At 41.5% G+C, this 16749-nt stretch overlaps 1 protein-coding gene across 1 annotated transcript; it reads right to left on the bottom strand.

Annotated features, from left to right (window-relative positions):
* Positions 1–949: 949 nt before the first annotated feature.
* Positions 950–12500, bottom strand: Dnaja1 (DnaJ heat shock protein family (Hsp40) member A1). Its single transcript, XM_028779048.1, has 9 exons — positions 12389–12500; positions 11204–11345; positions 10896–11073; positions 8589–8693; positions 6555–6782; positions 4511–4625; positions 3061–3176; positions 2661–2761; positions 950–2118 (listed from the first exon to the last, which is right to left on the bottom strand). Exons 2-9 carry the CDS (start codon positions 11333–11335, stop codon positions 1900–1902), a joined length of 1194 nt encoding a protein of 397 aa, XP_028634881.1. The 5' UTR covers positions 11336–11345; positions 12389–12500; the 3' UTR covers positions 950–1899.
* Positions 12501–16749: the final 4249 nt, after the last annotated feature.

The following is a 16749-nucleotide window of genomic DNA, read 5'->3' as shown; positions in this document are numbered from 1 at the left end:
GGGTTATGCTTTTACCAGCTCAGGCAACTGTCTGGCCTGACAGGTTTTTTAGTGCTAAAATCCGAGGTTTCTAAAATTGGAACACTATCACCAGAAATACTGCTTGATGGCAGACTGACCCAATACTAATCCCATGCCTTACCCTTCCCCCAGCCTCCTAAATGTTGGGACTACAGGCACTATAATACAGGTGATACAATTCTACCCCTGTTATTAGATCATCTTCATACTTAAGGCTACTACATAACAGCCCAGTTGAACCTAAATCCCAATAGGATGAGACCAGATCAGAGTTTCTCTAGGTAAAGGGCTGGACAGATGATTCAGAGCCCTGGCTACTTTTCTGAAGAGATGGGTTCAGTTCCCAGCACCAACATTGCAGCTTACAACTATAACTTGGTTCAAGGGTATCTGACACACACCAAAGCACATTAAAATAAAACCATTCCTAGGCAGTTCCATTCACAGCTTAAAATGAAAACCAGTAACTTACTGAAGGCTTGGGAACCCTTTTGTGTGCAAGTATAAGTTTTCTGTGTGCCTTATGCCTGAGTGGGTTTTTGATTCTCTGGCACTCACGTTAGAGACAGACCTGCTTGGAATGAAACTGAACCTGGGTTCTCTCAGTCAGTACTAACCATTGAACTCTCACCATGGTATTTGGCTAACTCAAATGTTCTCCCCATGAAGGAAACTTCAGTCTACTTTCAGATTAGAAATGCTTTTAAATTCCTGACTAGAAAAAGATGTGACAGACGACCACATATTCTCATCCAAGTTGGTTGCAGTTCCCTTTTCTGATTTGGGCCTATACCTTTACTCCTCACCCATATATATTAATAAGCATTTGCATATTTCAGGAACATAGAAATAACCAAAAAAAAAAAATCATAAAAGCCCATGATGCTTTGATGAACTAAGAACAAAAGGCCTGCAGTGACACACTGGAAACACTTTGTAATCAGTATATTAGACAGTCATACATTTCAGTAACTGCTTAAATTCTGATATCCAGATTTAAGCATGTAAGCATGTGACTTCAAAACATACAACAAATCTATTCATAATTTGCTATACTACCAACATTAAATTGCAGTTATGTTGGTGCCTAAGTCAAATAGAAAGCCTGTAAAACGAACACCTTTCCTGGATTACACATGCAAATCACCTCTCCACATACAGATCTCATCACTTTAATTTGTAAGTTACTTGGGCTTTGGAAGTCAGTCACTACACCCAAGCAAGGGCTTATCATGGTTTGAGAAGGGGAAAAAGGTGAGGTTTTCTGTTTATATATATATATAAAATTTAAAATGGCACAGCAGAAGGGTATGCAATCTAGAAGAGCAAGCCCTTACTTAAGCAGTAGCTTATGATAAACTTCTTTAGGAATTTATCATTTCTATCACTAATAATACAGGCGAAATGTATTATGCCACCTTCTAGTAATGGCTGAGGCAATACAATGCAAAGGCATCACAATTAGTTCACTTCATACAACTAGACAGACCGACATGTAACTAATTTTCTTTTGATTACCAGTTAAATACAGAATTTTAATCCCATAGCTTAACAATTAAGGGTCATACAACACATACCTAGCACGTCAGTCTAATGTACACAGCTATTATCAGTTACACAAGATATGGCCTAACAGATGCTAGGAACTTTTTAAACTAGTTTTTACAAGTATTCATTTTCATCTTGAACATTGAAGTCATCATACATACAGGGCAAAGTCAGAGCTTTTATATTTGTGTTTATTCTTCATTTAACTTTTAAAACACTACTATAGTTGAATATTAAAACAAAAACAATAGCCAAGTAGTGAGCATATTATGATTACAGTCCTTCCCACATTCACTACTGCATACAGAATGTCAAAGAATGACTGCCCCATTAAGAGGTCTGACACTGAACGCCACCTCTGGGGTGATGTTCATCATCCTCATACGCTTCTCCATTGTAATGACGCCGTCTTTCCTGATTTGGATCAAAGTCCACCAGTTCTACCTGATCCATTTCATCAGTCTCTTCTACTTCCTTCCTTTCAGGAAGGAGTTTTTCCAGCAAAGAGAGTTTATCAGGAGAGAGAAAGCCATTTTCAGGAAAGTTTACCTGTAAAAGAGAAATTAGAGATTTAAATTATTTAAATTATTTTATACTATTATTTTCCCCCAGAAAAGCACATAATTACCATTTCTTTACTTTGCAAATCTGTCTTAGAACCACCTGGACTCATTATGTAGCCAAAGATGGCTTTTTTCTATTTTGAGATAGGATTTTTCTGTGTACTTCTGTGTACTGGAACTTGCTCTGTAGACCTGGCTGGCCTCAAACTCAAGAGATCCAAGTACCTCTGCCTCACAAGCACTGGGATTAACGGTGTGGGCCACCACTGCCTAACCAAATTGATCCCCACCCCTCATTCTACCTTTCAAGTGCTAGATTATAGGCAAGCACCACACCCAGGCTAGGCGCTAACAGAAATTAACTGTCACAGTACCACTTGTAACCCACAGTAACCCACAGTTTTAAAAGAAAGCCATTTGGTGTTCCACTTTTAACTGGATAAAGGGAGATTTTAAATGCATTTGCTTGGTCTGTATTAGATTTTAATAAGCTAACCATTCTCAATGTTCTTGAGAATTACAGCTTACCTTAAACTCAATGATTAGACGTCCCTTTTCATATGGACGACGATATATTGGCATGCCTTCATTTAGCACACATTTTATATCCCCATGCTTGACAATCTGACCTAAAGACATTGAAGCCAAATTCTTTCTTAGGTATGGTCTCATTTGTATAAGGCAAAGAAAAAAACAAATGTAAAACAGAAAACCCCTGAGTCCAATAGCCCTGTTGCTTTCATTTACGGCTTTCCCAAGAGGTAACCAATATTCACCCAAGGCCCTATAACTTCATCTCAGCCCTAAGGATATATAACCAAGGAAGGAAATCAAGACACTTTCCTCAACACCTATTATTAATTTTTTTTAGTTATCAGAAGACAAGAAAAATGCAAAGCAGGGGAACAGGTTCATCTAGTTATTATACCTGGATGAGAGGTGATGACTATGGTTCGGTTGTCAAGTGTAGATATTGGCTTTTGGAAGCCACACAATGCTTCAACCAGCTGTATGTCCATACACATGAAAAGGTCTTCTCCTCGCCTACAGCAATACAAATAAGGCACAGTTACATCTTCCAAATGATTACACACGTACCACAACAGGCAAACTTTTTCACTACTCTGAAAACCAAACTAAATGCTGAGATTTACAAATTATTTTGGGATCAGCCAGCTATTTGCTGAACAAGGCTTCAAAATCCTTAGGACACAGCTGGACTATGGTGTAGACTTATAACTGCTAGTACTTGGGAGGTAGTAACCACAGGCAAAGAAGATCAAAGCCTGCTTTGGTCTTAAAACAAGTGTTCTTTTCACACATTCTTCCCAAGTTGTTTTTGTCTAATCTTATATCCGGTTTCTTCAGAGGGGAGAAAAATAAAACACACAAACAAAATACAAATTGTAATATAGGAATCAGTGTAAATCAAAACCAACTTGGGCTAGATCTTCGATTATTTAGACCAATTACGAGCATTTGTAAGGGAAAGTAAAGATCTTTTTGGTATATGTATTTAGTACGGTGCCTAGTATTGCATTTTGTTTTTTGAGATAGGGTTTCTTTGTTTAACAGTTCTGGCTGTCGTCAAACTCAAGAGATCCAACCTGCTGTCTCTCAAGGGCTGGGATGAAATGTGTGTGCCACCACTGCCTGGCTCATTTTTTAAAGTTAATATTCCCTCACATGTACAGTTTTCCAATACAGAATAAACACCTGTGAAATATCCTTTCCTAAACAAGTTCCTTCCACACACTGTCCCCCCCAACCTACCTTCATGTCCAGTTTGGAAATTGTGCTTTAAGACATATATTTAACAGTCCAAAATTTTAGTTTCTTAAGATAGTTTGGATATTTACACATAAAACAACTCTGTAGGAATCAAGAATGGGCAACTGATGAAAGGCATTATCCTTTTTTGAATTGACTATCCAGAGATTGAAGGGGAGCAGGGTTTTCTATATAGCTTTCTCCAGCTGCTCCACCTATGCTCACAAAAAAATCTAGTCAACAATTTACTTGTAAGACAAAAAAAAAAAAAAAATTCTTGCTGGGCAGTGGTGGCGCACGCCTTTGATCCCAGCACTTGGGAGGCAGAGGCAGGTGGATTTCTGAGTTTGAGGCCAGCCTGGTCTACAGAGTGAGTTCCAGGACAGCCAGGGCTCCACAGAGAAACCCTGTCTCGAAAATGAAAGGGGGGAAATTTCTTGATTCTATTTCTAGCCATTTACAACTGAAACAGACCTATGAGCTTTTATAAAACACACTGCACGCAGTTTGTTATAAATACCTGTGTTCTAAGAGTGAAGAAAAAGCTCACTCATTCAAACTAAAATTCAGCCAAATAAGTCAGTTTGGAAGAGTGATCAAGTCTTTACCTTGTAAAAACAGCATGGTCCTTCTGATCTAACACAATGATAATATCTCCTGGCTCCAGTCCTGGTTCTTGGTCTCCTTCACCATGGAATGTTATCTTCTGACCATCTTTCATGCCTAAACACAGATCAAGTTTGTACTTTTACTGATATCAGAGAGGCCAGATACTAAGCATCATAACATCTACTAAAATACAGAAGTGGTCTGCAGATGCAGAGTTCAGTGGTACAGCATTATGCCAAGGCATTGGGCTCAATCCTCAGTATCATTGCTTCAAAATGTCCTGACCTCAGCATGTATATCTTCCAGGACGTACATATCTTTGTGGATGACAGACAAAAAAAAAAAAAAAAAGACTATTTAGTCTAGTTTGGTGCTGAAGCAAGCTGTTAACACAGTAGATGAGACACCTTTCTACAGAATCAGGCTTCAATCTCAGAAATATTACCTACTTAGCTGTAGACCCAACTTTCCCACAGACTTATTTCATTCAAGCAGCTGAGGATTAAAAATACTCAGAAGCAAATTAACAACTGGCAAACACTATAACCAGTTAACTATTCTGATTGTATAATAATCTGTAATTACTACCATTAAGCTACAGTGTCAACTGACTTTTTTTCTGTTATATCAGCAGTATTTCTAGTAAGAAAACTATAGGTTTTAAAATCCAGATTTTTTTCCCTTGGAAACTTCCTTTACTCTCTACTCATCTTCTCTGTATCTGTTATTCTGTTTAAAAAAATAAAATAAAAACTCAAAATCTTCTGCCATAGGTAGATTAGTTACACAGTACATGCCAAGACCCTAGGTTTGGTTTCTACTAGCCTGGACTAATTAAAAAAAAAGAAAAGTTATCCTGGTAATGATAAAGACCTTTAGTCTTTAATTCCAGCACTCAGGAGGAAAGGCAGGACTTCTGAGTTCAAGGCCAGCCAGTCTCAACCCATCCCCTACCTCATTTCCAAAATGTTTACTATTGGATACTGTCTTAGCACATGTGGCACATATAGAAAACACTTGAATATTTTCCAATGAAGCAAATGTTTAAAAGGGCTATGTTACTTACTGAGATTCTTACTGGCTTCTAATGCTAGCTCACAACTTTTAGTAAAGATTTAATCGTGTGTGCGTGTGCGAGACTGCATGCGCTATAACCACTTGTTCAGATGTCCTTCTGTTTCACTGAACCTGGCCACAGACCCCAGTGACACAGCCATTAATAGGTGTTATTTGCTGAGCCCAGGGCGCAAGTTTGGAGAGCAGGCTTATGATCACAGTACAGCAGAAGCAGTTTGGGCTATACACTGAAACCCTGTTGATGTATAGCCCTGGCTGTCTTGGAACTCCCTCTGTAGACCAGGCTGACTTTAAACTCACAGATCTGCCTGCCTCTGCCTCCTAAGCACTGAAACTAAAGGTGCACACCACCACTGGTAGACTGACTTACTATGCTCTTAATTCCAATGTGAGTGAACTACACTACTTCGTATCTGTAATCCCAACACATAGGAGGTAAAAGCAGGAGGACCAGGAGTTCATGGCAACTTTTATCTGCAGGAGTCCCACTGTATCTCAAACAAGAAGCAAGTTTTCTGGTCAAAAAGGACAGGGCTTGAGGTTAGCCTTGGCAATACAGAAAGAAAAAAAAAAAACCATATCTCAATAAAAGAAAAAAGAAATTACAAGAGTTTTAAAAATATAAATTAAAAAGAAATTATAAATGGCATGTTCATTAGGCCACACCCCCACTGGAAGTATTACTGGCAGTTGATGTTACTGGCAGGGAGTCTTTTTCTTAAATCCTGTAGCCACTGTTAAATTGTACATGTTGTAAACAATCCTCATTCATATAAGCAATCCTAATTAAACAGTTTATCACAAACATCTCTATCACAAAATGATAAATCTGAAAAAGAATTTAAAAGGAAGCGGCACAAAAGGTAATGAGGTTGAAAAAAAAAAATCACCAAAATACATTACACACTATGAATGAAATTTTCAGAATAAAAAACATGATTTAGATTAGAGTGGATCAGTACTCACCTTTATCAATATGAACTTCTAAAATTTTCTTCTCCCGAACTATCTTTCTTCCATTGCAGCTTTTACATCTGTCTTTAGGACTGATGCGTTCTCCATGACCCTGGCACTCCATGCACACTGACTGAATTTGCTGAACCATTCCTGGTCCAATCTGATGAATCCTTATCTGCATGCCTGTCCCCCGGCAGTTGGGACAGCACTCTACTGCTCCTTTCTTACCACCTCGGCCTAGACAGTTTTAAAAGAAACTTATACGTTAACTTAGTAGTAATTAAGAGTCTAACTCCTTAGTATTTAAGGCCTTATGGACAGATATCCTAAAATGTACAAGTCAGATAAATTAATATTCTTCTTTGAAAGTTTGAGAGAAAAAGCAAATAAACAAGGCAGGCAAGCTATGAATCTCAGCAGTTGCCTAAAGGAGGCTGAGAAGCCTATTGTTTGAGTACTGTTTAAATGAGACACATGGTCAGCAAAAGGAGCTGAGTATGTTGGGGACTGGGGTGAAGGAAGGTGTGTCTTTAGATATGAAAAGGTGCCCAAGGATGTCAGAGCATGCACTCAGAAGAGGAGATATAAGGGAAGGGTCAGGCCTAGTAGAGAACTGGCTCACTGATTAAAACATTAAGATTGGCTGCTTTTCCAGAGGGGTTGGGGTTGAACCCCAGCACCCACATGGTGACTCACAACCCTTCTTTTTAACTCTAGTTCCAGGGGGATCTATCTGATAGCCTCCTTCTGGCTTCCACAGGTACAGCATGCAGCAGTAGAGAGAGAAACACACAGGAAGGCAAAACAAGGGACAGGTGTGTGTGAGGCAGTGGAGTGTTAAGCCTTTTTAGTCAGCTCAAAGTAGGCAGTCCTAATGGTAAGATTCCTGAATTTCACTTTCAGAACAGTGAGATGGGCAGTAACTCCAAGACCACAATCTTACATCATGTGTTCCCACAGCACAATTTCTCTTTATTGAGACAAGGTTTTGCTGACCTCATACGAGATCTAACACGGACTACTACGCCTGGGAACAGGACCATCCTTTTTTAAAAAAAAAAAAAAAGTAGCCAAAACACTGTAGAGTAGTATATACTCTGTACATTCAACACCAGGAGGCACTCAGGAATTGGAGAGGAATTTTAGTTAAGAGGCCAGCCTAGCCGGGCGGTGGTGGCGCACGCCTTTGATCCCAGCACTTGGGAGGCAGTGACAGGCGGATTTCTGAGTTCGAGGCCAGCCTGGTCTACAGAGTGAGTTCCAGGACAGCCAGGACTATGCAGAGAAACCCTGTCTCAAAAAACCAAAAAAAAAAAAAAGAGGCCAGCCTAGATGAAACTGGTCTTAAAAAAACCCAGGCAACCAACAATAACAGAAAATATGAAAAACAAAACTTAGTTTTAAAAAGATGTTAATTTGGTGCTACTGAGAGATCAGTTTGAAAAACATTTGCCACTCCAGTTTGATTTTTAATGCATGCATGGTTGAAGAAAAAAAAAGACCTAATTACTACAAGTTGTTTTCTGACCTCCCACACAAACACAACATGCATATAAATGTACAAAGTGTTGTTGTTGTTTTTAAATTGTTACTTAGGATCTACACAGGATTGGGCCCATCAACATCTTGTCATAAAGGGAGGGGCTGATGACAAGGTCTCATCCCTGAAAAGACATTTTCTTCTAAATGTAGCCACTGATTGTGGTGCCTGTCCTTTTGGGAACAATCCCTCATTCACGGGCCATCAAACCACAGGTATACAGAGGAACAGTAAGGAAAAGGAGTTGGAGAAGAGAGCAATGATGAAAATTATATTCAGACATGAAAATGTCACAGCAAAGCTATTACGTTTCTCTCGGTAGAATATCCAGCTGTTTAGCACAGCATTCTAATTTTATCAAGGAAGTTAGACATGGGGACCTAGTGTAATCCTCGTGCTCAGAAAGTTGAAAAGATGCAAGGCTAGCTTACATCTACAAAGACCTATTCTCAAAAAACATCATCAACCTAACTAACAACCACCCAACACTTAAGAACCCTTACCTTCACATTTGTCACAAATCACATTCTTTTGCAGAGCCAGTTTTCTTGTTGCACCATTATATAAATCTTCTAAGGTCACTGAGAGCTGATGAACAACATTTTTACCTAGAATAAAACACTGCTCATTAAACACCCATCTGTAATGTTTCTTTGGTGAAAGCACTATAAAAATGACAAAGGATAATGGAAGACCAGCCTCATGCTATATATCTTTTTGAGCTATACTCATATACAACATTCACCCAATCACTTGATTCTCAAACTAATCTAATCATAGATGAAGAAAATTATGTGAGCAGTTCATCTGCCTAAGAACGCAAGAGGCACTCTTAGAAATCCAGCAATTGGGGGCTGGAGAGATGGCTCAGTGGTTAAGAGTGCCAATGGCTCTTCCAGAGGACCCGAGTTCAATTCCCAGCAACCACATGGTGGCTCACAACCATCTATAATGGGGTCTGATGCCCTCTTCTGGTGTGTCTGAAGACAGCTACAGTGTACTTATATACACAACAAATCTAAAAACCCAGCAATTAAAATACTACCCTTAAAAGTCACTCAACATTCAGGCACATTTCACAATGCAAAGCATGTATCCCTTTGAAGGTTCTACTTATTCGGCATTATTAAGCAACACGGGTAGTTACTTAATCCAAACATTCTTTAGCACAGTAAATTCTTTCTAATCAAGATTGGCCGGAGAAGCCAATATTGAGACACTATTGAAATAGCAATTTCTACTTCTGTTTCAATAGTTTTTACTGCTAGGCTAGCACTGGTATCTCAAATTTTCCAGACCTTTTGTTATAATATTGTCCAACAGAACTTTCTGTAATGATGGACCCATTTTATATGTACAATACTGCATATCACTAGTCACAATTACTAACTAGAATTTTAAGTGTGGTGGCTACTACAGCTGGAGAGAATCTTTTCCCTCCAAATTAATTTCAATTTCAACTTAAAGACCCACATCTGGCTAGTGACAAAAGATCACCACATATAATTAACTACAACAGGAAGTAGAGTGGTTGAGATCACATAAGGACAAACCAGGCTACAGAAATGAACTCACCCTTCGTCAGTTAATAAGTTCCTAGCTAGTGATCCTTCCACTAGGACTTTATCCGCCATCAGCAGCATTGCCCGATTATTACATAAAGTTCCAATCTTTTCTGACTATCACAGGTAAAGAAAAATTTACTCTTTATGAGGTGTTAAAAGTGTCACTACATCCTGCTTCACTGTTTTTATTATAAAGAGAACATGTAAGCAAGTAGGTTCTCACAAGTTGAAAGAGCTTTCTCAACTTTATACAGAGTACAAGAAGGGAAAAATAAAGCTTCTGGAAACTGACCAAATACATTTTCCAAAGCAGCAACAGTTAACAAAAACCCCTCAAACTGATCTAAGCCAAAAAGATTAGTTGTAACTTTTCTGTAGCATATACCATCTTACGGTTTAGCAGGTTGATTAGAATTATAGGTTTTTATTTTATTTGTGTGGATATGTGTTTATGTGAAAACCAAGAGTCCAGAAGAAGAGGCTGTCTGGTCCCCTGGAGCTGGAGTTTCAGGCAGTAGTGAGCCAGCTATCTAATGTGTTATGTTGGGAAACAAAATCTGGATCTTCTGAAAGGAATGGCAAATGTTCTGAACCACTGAGAAACTTCTAAGACCCACAAGTAAATTCTTATGTCTTCTTAAACTTTTAAAAGGACAAAGTGAAATTTAATGTCCTGCCTATTTTTTCTAGAACTGTGCCTACTCGTTAGTTTGTATTAACTATATTGAGAACAAAGTGCTATTTTAACCTCCAATGCTGACTTCCCATAAATAACTTCTTTTGGTCAAACATTAAATGCATTAAGTTGATCTAGTAAAACTGGAGCAAGAGTAATCAGGCAGCAGGCTATCCAGAGACAATGAGCTGTTTTCAGTCTTTGGTTGACAAGGTTTCTCAACTTCAACACATTTTTAAGAGAAAAAGGCCACTGCTCTTACCACTGGGTTCTAAGAGCAGGTGATATTATTTATCCAAGATACGAAAGGGCTTAGAAACCTAAATTATTACACTTTGTTACTCCCTACTGTTTGAGAATCTATGAAGTTGATTATATCTGCTTTTCGGCTTAGCTATATTTTTGATTACATAAAATCTCAATTATAAATGACACCAGAAGTCAGAGACAGTTCATGGACAGAGTGTAACATCATACCAACGTGTCAACAAGCATTTAAATAAATTCTCAAGTCTGTCTTTCATCAGCAGCTACTTTATTCTGCTGCAGGTAAGCTAGATTTTTCTTACCTCTCCTTTCTCTTTGCATTCTTCCTCCTCCTCCAAAGAACATATCAAAGATATCCATGGGCGAGCCAAAACCACCACCTGCTCCGCCCTCTTTAATCGCCTGCTCGCCTCCTTTATCATATAATTCTCTTTTTTTGGAATCAGCAAGAACTTCATAAGCTTGAGAAATCTGTTTAAACTGTTTCAGAAAGAATATCCCATTAGAAACAACTGTTATAAAGCACAACTACTGTATAGACTTTCAGGCACTAACCTGCAGAAAGATATACACGTGGCAACACTGCTGAGCTGTTTACCAGTGCACTTACCTTTTCTCCTTCATTTGGATTCTTATCAGGGTGGTACTTCAAGGCCAATTTTCTATATGCCTTTTTCAATTCTTCCTGGGTGGCATTGGGTTTGACCCCCAAAACATCATAGTAAGTGGTTTCTTTCACCATTTTTTACAGCCTGAAATCAGAAAATGGTAATTTTAAACCAGCTTTAAACTTTTGTACAAAAGATCCATCTGCTTCTGCCTCCTGAGCCCTGGAATCAAAGGTGTGTATCATGACTGGCTCTTAACTGGTAGTTTTTAACTACCAGAACTAAAGCAATCTGTTCTTTTGCCTTTATCTCATATTAATACAGCCTTCCCTAAGCGTCTTAAAAGGTAAAAATTCCTGATGTGATAGATTAAATAGAAATTTCAGGGAATTCGAAGGAAAGCCTGTCTAGCAGCTGGTTCCTACTCGACTGAACTAACACATTAATTACTGGGCTTCTTCCGGTTTCCTTTCCCCAGAGGTTTTGCTAGTAACCCAAAGCAGCACTGATAGGTTCCGTCCACTGGTTAGTACATTACCACTGCCTTTGTACATCTGATAAAGGCCATACACTCGCCGGAAAAAGACACTGGACACCCGGGGGTGGAGGAGTGGCTTATGAGACCAGCTCCAGGGAGCAGGTGCCCGAGCCCCGTCGCCATCCTGCTCGCCCTTAGCTTACCCACTCTCGACCCTCAGGCCTGCGAAGCTGACTCGCCCTCTGGGTTTCCCCGGCACCTGGCGCCGACCGTTAAGGCTTCCTTCCTTTCTCCCTCCCACCCTGATCGAAAAGGCGGAGGGGGAAGGCCGGAGCTCAACAAAGAGAGGGAGGAGAGCCAGGAGAAGCGCAAGCCGCAGCCTCCGCCCGGCTCCTCCCGCAGCCCCTCACCCCTGCCTCGCTCCGCGCGTGCGCAGCGCAGCCCACCCGGCCCGGGCGGCGGAGCGCGGGGGTGCGCACCGAGAAGTCTGAGGCGGGAGGCGAATTGGCTTGGGCCTTGGGCCGCCTCGTGGCGTGCGGGCGGGCAGGGCGCCGGGCATTCCCGGCAGCCTTCCGAAGACCGAGCCTGGCTCAGGGAACCCGCAGACCCCGCCCACGCGGGACCAACCGCCTCCGGCTGCGGCTCCCCCGGCTGCCTGGTGTCCAGGCCGCACGCCGCGACCGAGGCAGGCCCAAAGGCTGAGACTCACCGGTGAGCGGGCCGGCGCCGGAAAGCGGAAAGAGGAGCGTAGCACAGCAGCTCGGCCAGACACTGCTCCTCCACCACCCACCGAGCGTTCTGGAAAGTTCCGCCCGGCCCGCCGCAGCCGACCTCTTTTGTAGCCGAGCCCCGGCGCGTCACTTGCCGGAAGTCCCGCCCCTCGCCGCTGCCACCGCCCCTCGGTTACCTGGGCAACGGCGCGGGGGCGGGGAGTGGCTGTGCCCAAGGGCCTTGTGGGGGTGGACTCAAGCCCCGGTTCCAGAGCCTCGTAGAATCTTCTAGAGCGCGGAAGTCTTGAGGTGGAGAGCTGTAAGCCCGGGACGAGTGCTTTAGGCGCTTTAGGCGCTGTGTTGAAGGGGCCAGTGAAACCCAGTCCTAGGAGTCTAATTTTCTGCAGCTCCTTAGCTCTAAGCCTTGCGGGCAAGAAATGCTGAGCAAGGCGGGCCTAGTCCCTAGACCAGCCTTGCAGGCTTTGGATCCCGTGCGCACTTCTGTCAGGTTTTTGGACGAGCCCAAGCTTCAGATCCTTCTGGCACTGAAGACTTGGGCGGAGGGAACCTGGGACTGCATCAAACAGAGAAACATTTAGAATGCCTCATGCAAACTGAGGGTCATGGACCCTTTAGTCTTCCAGTGTGGCTGCAGAGTAGTAGCAGAAACCAAAATTAATTGCTTTAGCTTACTGTTTAATCTTCTGACCATTTTTATTTCCAGTTAGTGAATCAACATCTATAGTTGGCAAAGTTGAATCTTAAGCTTTCAACGGACAAAGTGAATGTTTTTCTTATTCAGTCTAACACTATAGACATGTCAAAGAAGTAGAGGTGCAAGCTTGAAAAAGAGTACACATATTTTATAAAGATTTACTTTCAATCGTGTGTGTGTGTGTGTGTGCCGCCAAGGAAGCAGAGGCATGAACTCTATGAATTTGACCATTCCAGATAACTTAGAATCACATATTTTATTATTTGGTTTTCTTGTTTGACTTTTTAAATTTTTTATTTATTCTTTGTATCTGAGTGTTCTGTCTACATGTGTGTCTGTGCACCCAATGTATACCTAGTTCCGGTGGGGGTTGGAATAGGGAGTTGGCTCCTTGTAATTGGAGGTACAGAGAATTGTGAGTCACCACGTGGGTGCTAAGAATTGAACCTGGGGCCTCTGCAAAAGCAGCCAGTGCTTTAAACTGATAAGCCATCTCTCTACCCTACCTAGCCTTGTTTTTGAGACAAAGGTCTTGTCACATATAGCCCAGACTAGCCCGGTACTCTTTATAGCCAAAGCTGGCTTTAAACTCTGAACTCTCCAGCTTCTGAGCAGTTAGTTGTGAAGAGTAATACATGTTCTTAACCATGGGGCCTCTGGCTTAGACTTTTGTTGGAAGTTGAACAAGCCAAATAAAATCATAAGAGAAATCACAAAATACAGGTCAGCACTTGAACAAGAAGCACCTGAGCACGCTTCCTAATGGAAGTCTACCGTGTGGAATGAGAAGCCATATATGTTCGTTTTACTGTGTGTGTCTGGGCTTGTGGACCGTTGTAGTTCTCTCCTACCTTCACACAGGTAACTCAGACCTTCAGTGCTTTACCAGCTGAGCAGTTCTCTCAGTACTTTAAGGAAATCACAGGTAATTTGATGTAGCCAGAGCTAAGGGAGCTGTAAAGGCTGTCTCCAAACCTATCCAAAGACATCTTTAGCTCTGGGTCTTAAAAAGCTAAGGATTTTGGGATTTCTACCTTGTACTGTTCTGCCTCTCCATTACTGCTTTCGCTAAACTCTGTTTCAGTCCCTAAAGCTACGCCACTTCCCTTACTAACTTTTGATTATGTGCTGTGGCTTTGGCAGAGAAATGTCTGGTTTTTCTCATCTTATGTGTTACCCTCTCAGATATCGCATCTAGCAATAGGTTATGTCTTTAAAGCAGGGATTCTCTACCTTCCTAATGCTGCAATCCTTTATTACAGCTCCTCATGTTGTGGTGACCCCAACCATAAAATTTTCATTGCTACTTCATAACTGTAGTGTTGCTACTGCTATGAGCTGTAATGTAAATGTGTGCCAAAGGCTTGCTAAAGGGATCAAGACTCACAGGTTTGAGAACCGCTGCTTAAAGAAGTTTTGAGTAAAATATCTAATATGCCAGGCATACTCTAGGCCTTGTCAATACAAAACTCTTGTAAAGCTATGGCCCCTACCCTCAAGGAACTTAACTTGTAATGAGATTAAAAAACAAAACCAAAACATACAAACAAACAGGGCCAGGCTAATAAAGTCTGTTTTTAATCCCAGCACTCTGAAGGCAGAGGTAGGCAGATCTCTAATATAAAGACCAGGCCATTTTACATAGCAAGTTCCAGGGCAGCTAGAGCTACAGAATTAAGACCCTGTCTCAAAACAAATAAAAAAGCCTCAAAAATTACCAGCAACTTCATATGTGTTATTTTTTGCATGGAAATGAAATGTTAGCTTAGTTTATTGGTTCACCTGAAATTTCAGAACTAGGAAGCAGAACCAGGAGGCTAGTGAACTCAAGATCACTTGAGTTAGGTGTGACACTGTCTTTGGAGTGGGAAGATAACTCATAGAATGAGTGTTTCTTAGCCTGTTCAAGGCCCTAGGTGTGAGTCCTCTGACTGCAAAGAAGAAGAAAGAAAACTACCTTGCATGTGATGCTTACAATAGACTGTTTGTTGGGATAAATAAATCAGCCTTGTTATCCTTCATGTGGTTTGCCTGATCCCTGTTGAATGTTTCAGTGGTTTCCAGTGTCTTATGGTTTAGTGCTGAAGATCTCCAAATACAGCTTTAGGTACTCACACAAACTTTATTTTTCAACCTCATATAGGCCTCATAAAGTTGAGACCTCAAACCCTCTGTGTAGTCCAAGTCAGCCTCAAAACCATGATCCTCCTTTGTTAGATCAGAGTTCATTGAAGTGATGTAAAAATAAAAGGGATAAAAGCGGGGGTGGGGGTGGATCTCAGCTCACCCGAGGCATGGGGCCATTGACCCTGCATCCTTCACAGGCACAAGCTACCACATTCCACCTCCGGAGCTCTATGTCCTCCTGAGCCAGCCTGGAAAGAGCTGGGATTATAGGCCGGTAACCACCACACTTGCTGCAAATACTTATTTAGGACAAACACCTGAACCTGCTGAGCCAATGGGAGTGCAAATTGAAAATTATAAAGACTTTTTATGCTGATTCAAACTGCTTCCAGCGGCGTGTGTGTGAATGGGCCATGCAAGCATGAGGGATTCTAATTTGCTCTCTTGTTTTGTGAAATCTTTGTCCATTTTACAAGTAAAAACTTACAATCAAATGCGTTGGTTTCTACCTGTGATCCCAGCTCTCTCCAGGCTGGCTCAGGTAGAAAGCTCAGGAGTTCAAAGCCAACTGAGGCTACATAGAAAGTTTGAGGCTGCTTGAGATATTTGAGACCCTGTTTGGGAGTGTATGTGAGAAATTAATATCTTATTGCTTTAAAGTTTTTTCTTTGTATGCAGTGTATGTATGCAGTGCATAGACATACATGCAGACAAAGCACACATACACCTAAAATAATAAAATAAGAAAATTCCATACTTCTTGTCTTACTCTGTGGCCCAGGCTGGCCTTGAATTTAGGTCAGTCCTCCTGCCTCAGCCTCCCAAATGCTAGGTAGAATTACAGGTATGAGCTGTCACACCTGGTTTAGTTTCCTTTCATTGCAGATATATATACTGTTGCTCTCTTCAGACACACCAGAAGAGGGCATTGGATCCCATTACAGATGCTTGTGAGCCACCATATGACATATGATTGCTGGGAATTGAACTCAGGACCTCTGGAAGAGCAGTCAGTGCTCTTAATCGTTGAGCCATCTCTCCAGCCCCAAAGCTATATTCTTAATTCATTCTGCCTTACAGAAGGATCCTCACTCAGCCTTTAAGTCTAGCTTGGTAGTGTACCTGGCTGTGTGAGGACACGGTAAGAGAGAGAATGTTTGCTGATATGTGTCTATAGTGTCCTCAAGCAGTACTAACTTTTCATTTAAGTTACCCCCTACTCCCATCTTCTTTTCTCTTTTGCTTTTTGGGATAGGGTCTCATGTAGCCCAGGCTAGCCTCAGTTTTGAATTTGGTGTGTAGTTCAGGATGACCTTGAACTCCCAATCTTCCTGCCTCCACCTAGTTTGGAACCACGTCCAGCTTCTCTTCATTTTTTCTTGGGAGGGCACAGGTGGGTAACAAGAGAGAGGGCCTTCCCCAGGCACTGTTCACAGGTTTCTCAGCCACTCTAGGCTGGGGTAGGTAAGCATACTGGACATGTTCCCACCATTTCCAATGAATACTGGGTAGTTGCAG

This window comes from Grammomys surdaster, unplaced genomic scaffold (genome assembly GCF_004785775.1).
Source record: "Grammomys surdaster isolate TR1022 unplaced genomic scaffold, NIH_TR_1.0 344, whole genome shotgun sequence".
In the NCBI taxonomy this organism is placed as follows: domain Eukaryota; kingdom Metazoa; phylum Chordata; class Mammalia; order Rodentia; family Muridae; genus Grammomys; species Grammomys surdaster.
This window is presented reverse-complemented; position numbering and strand designations above follow the sequence as displayed.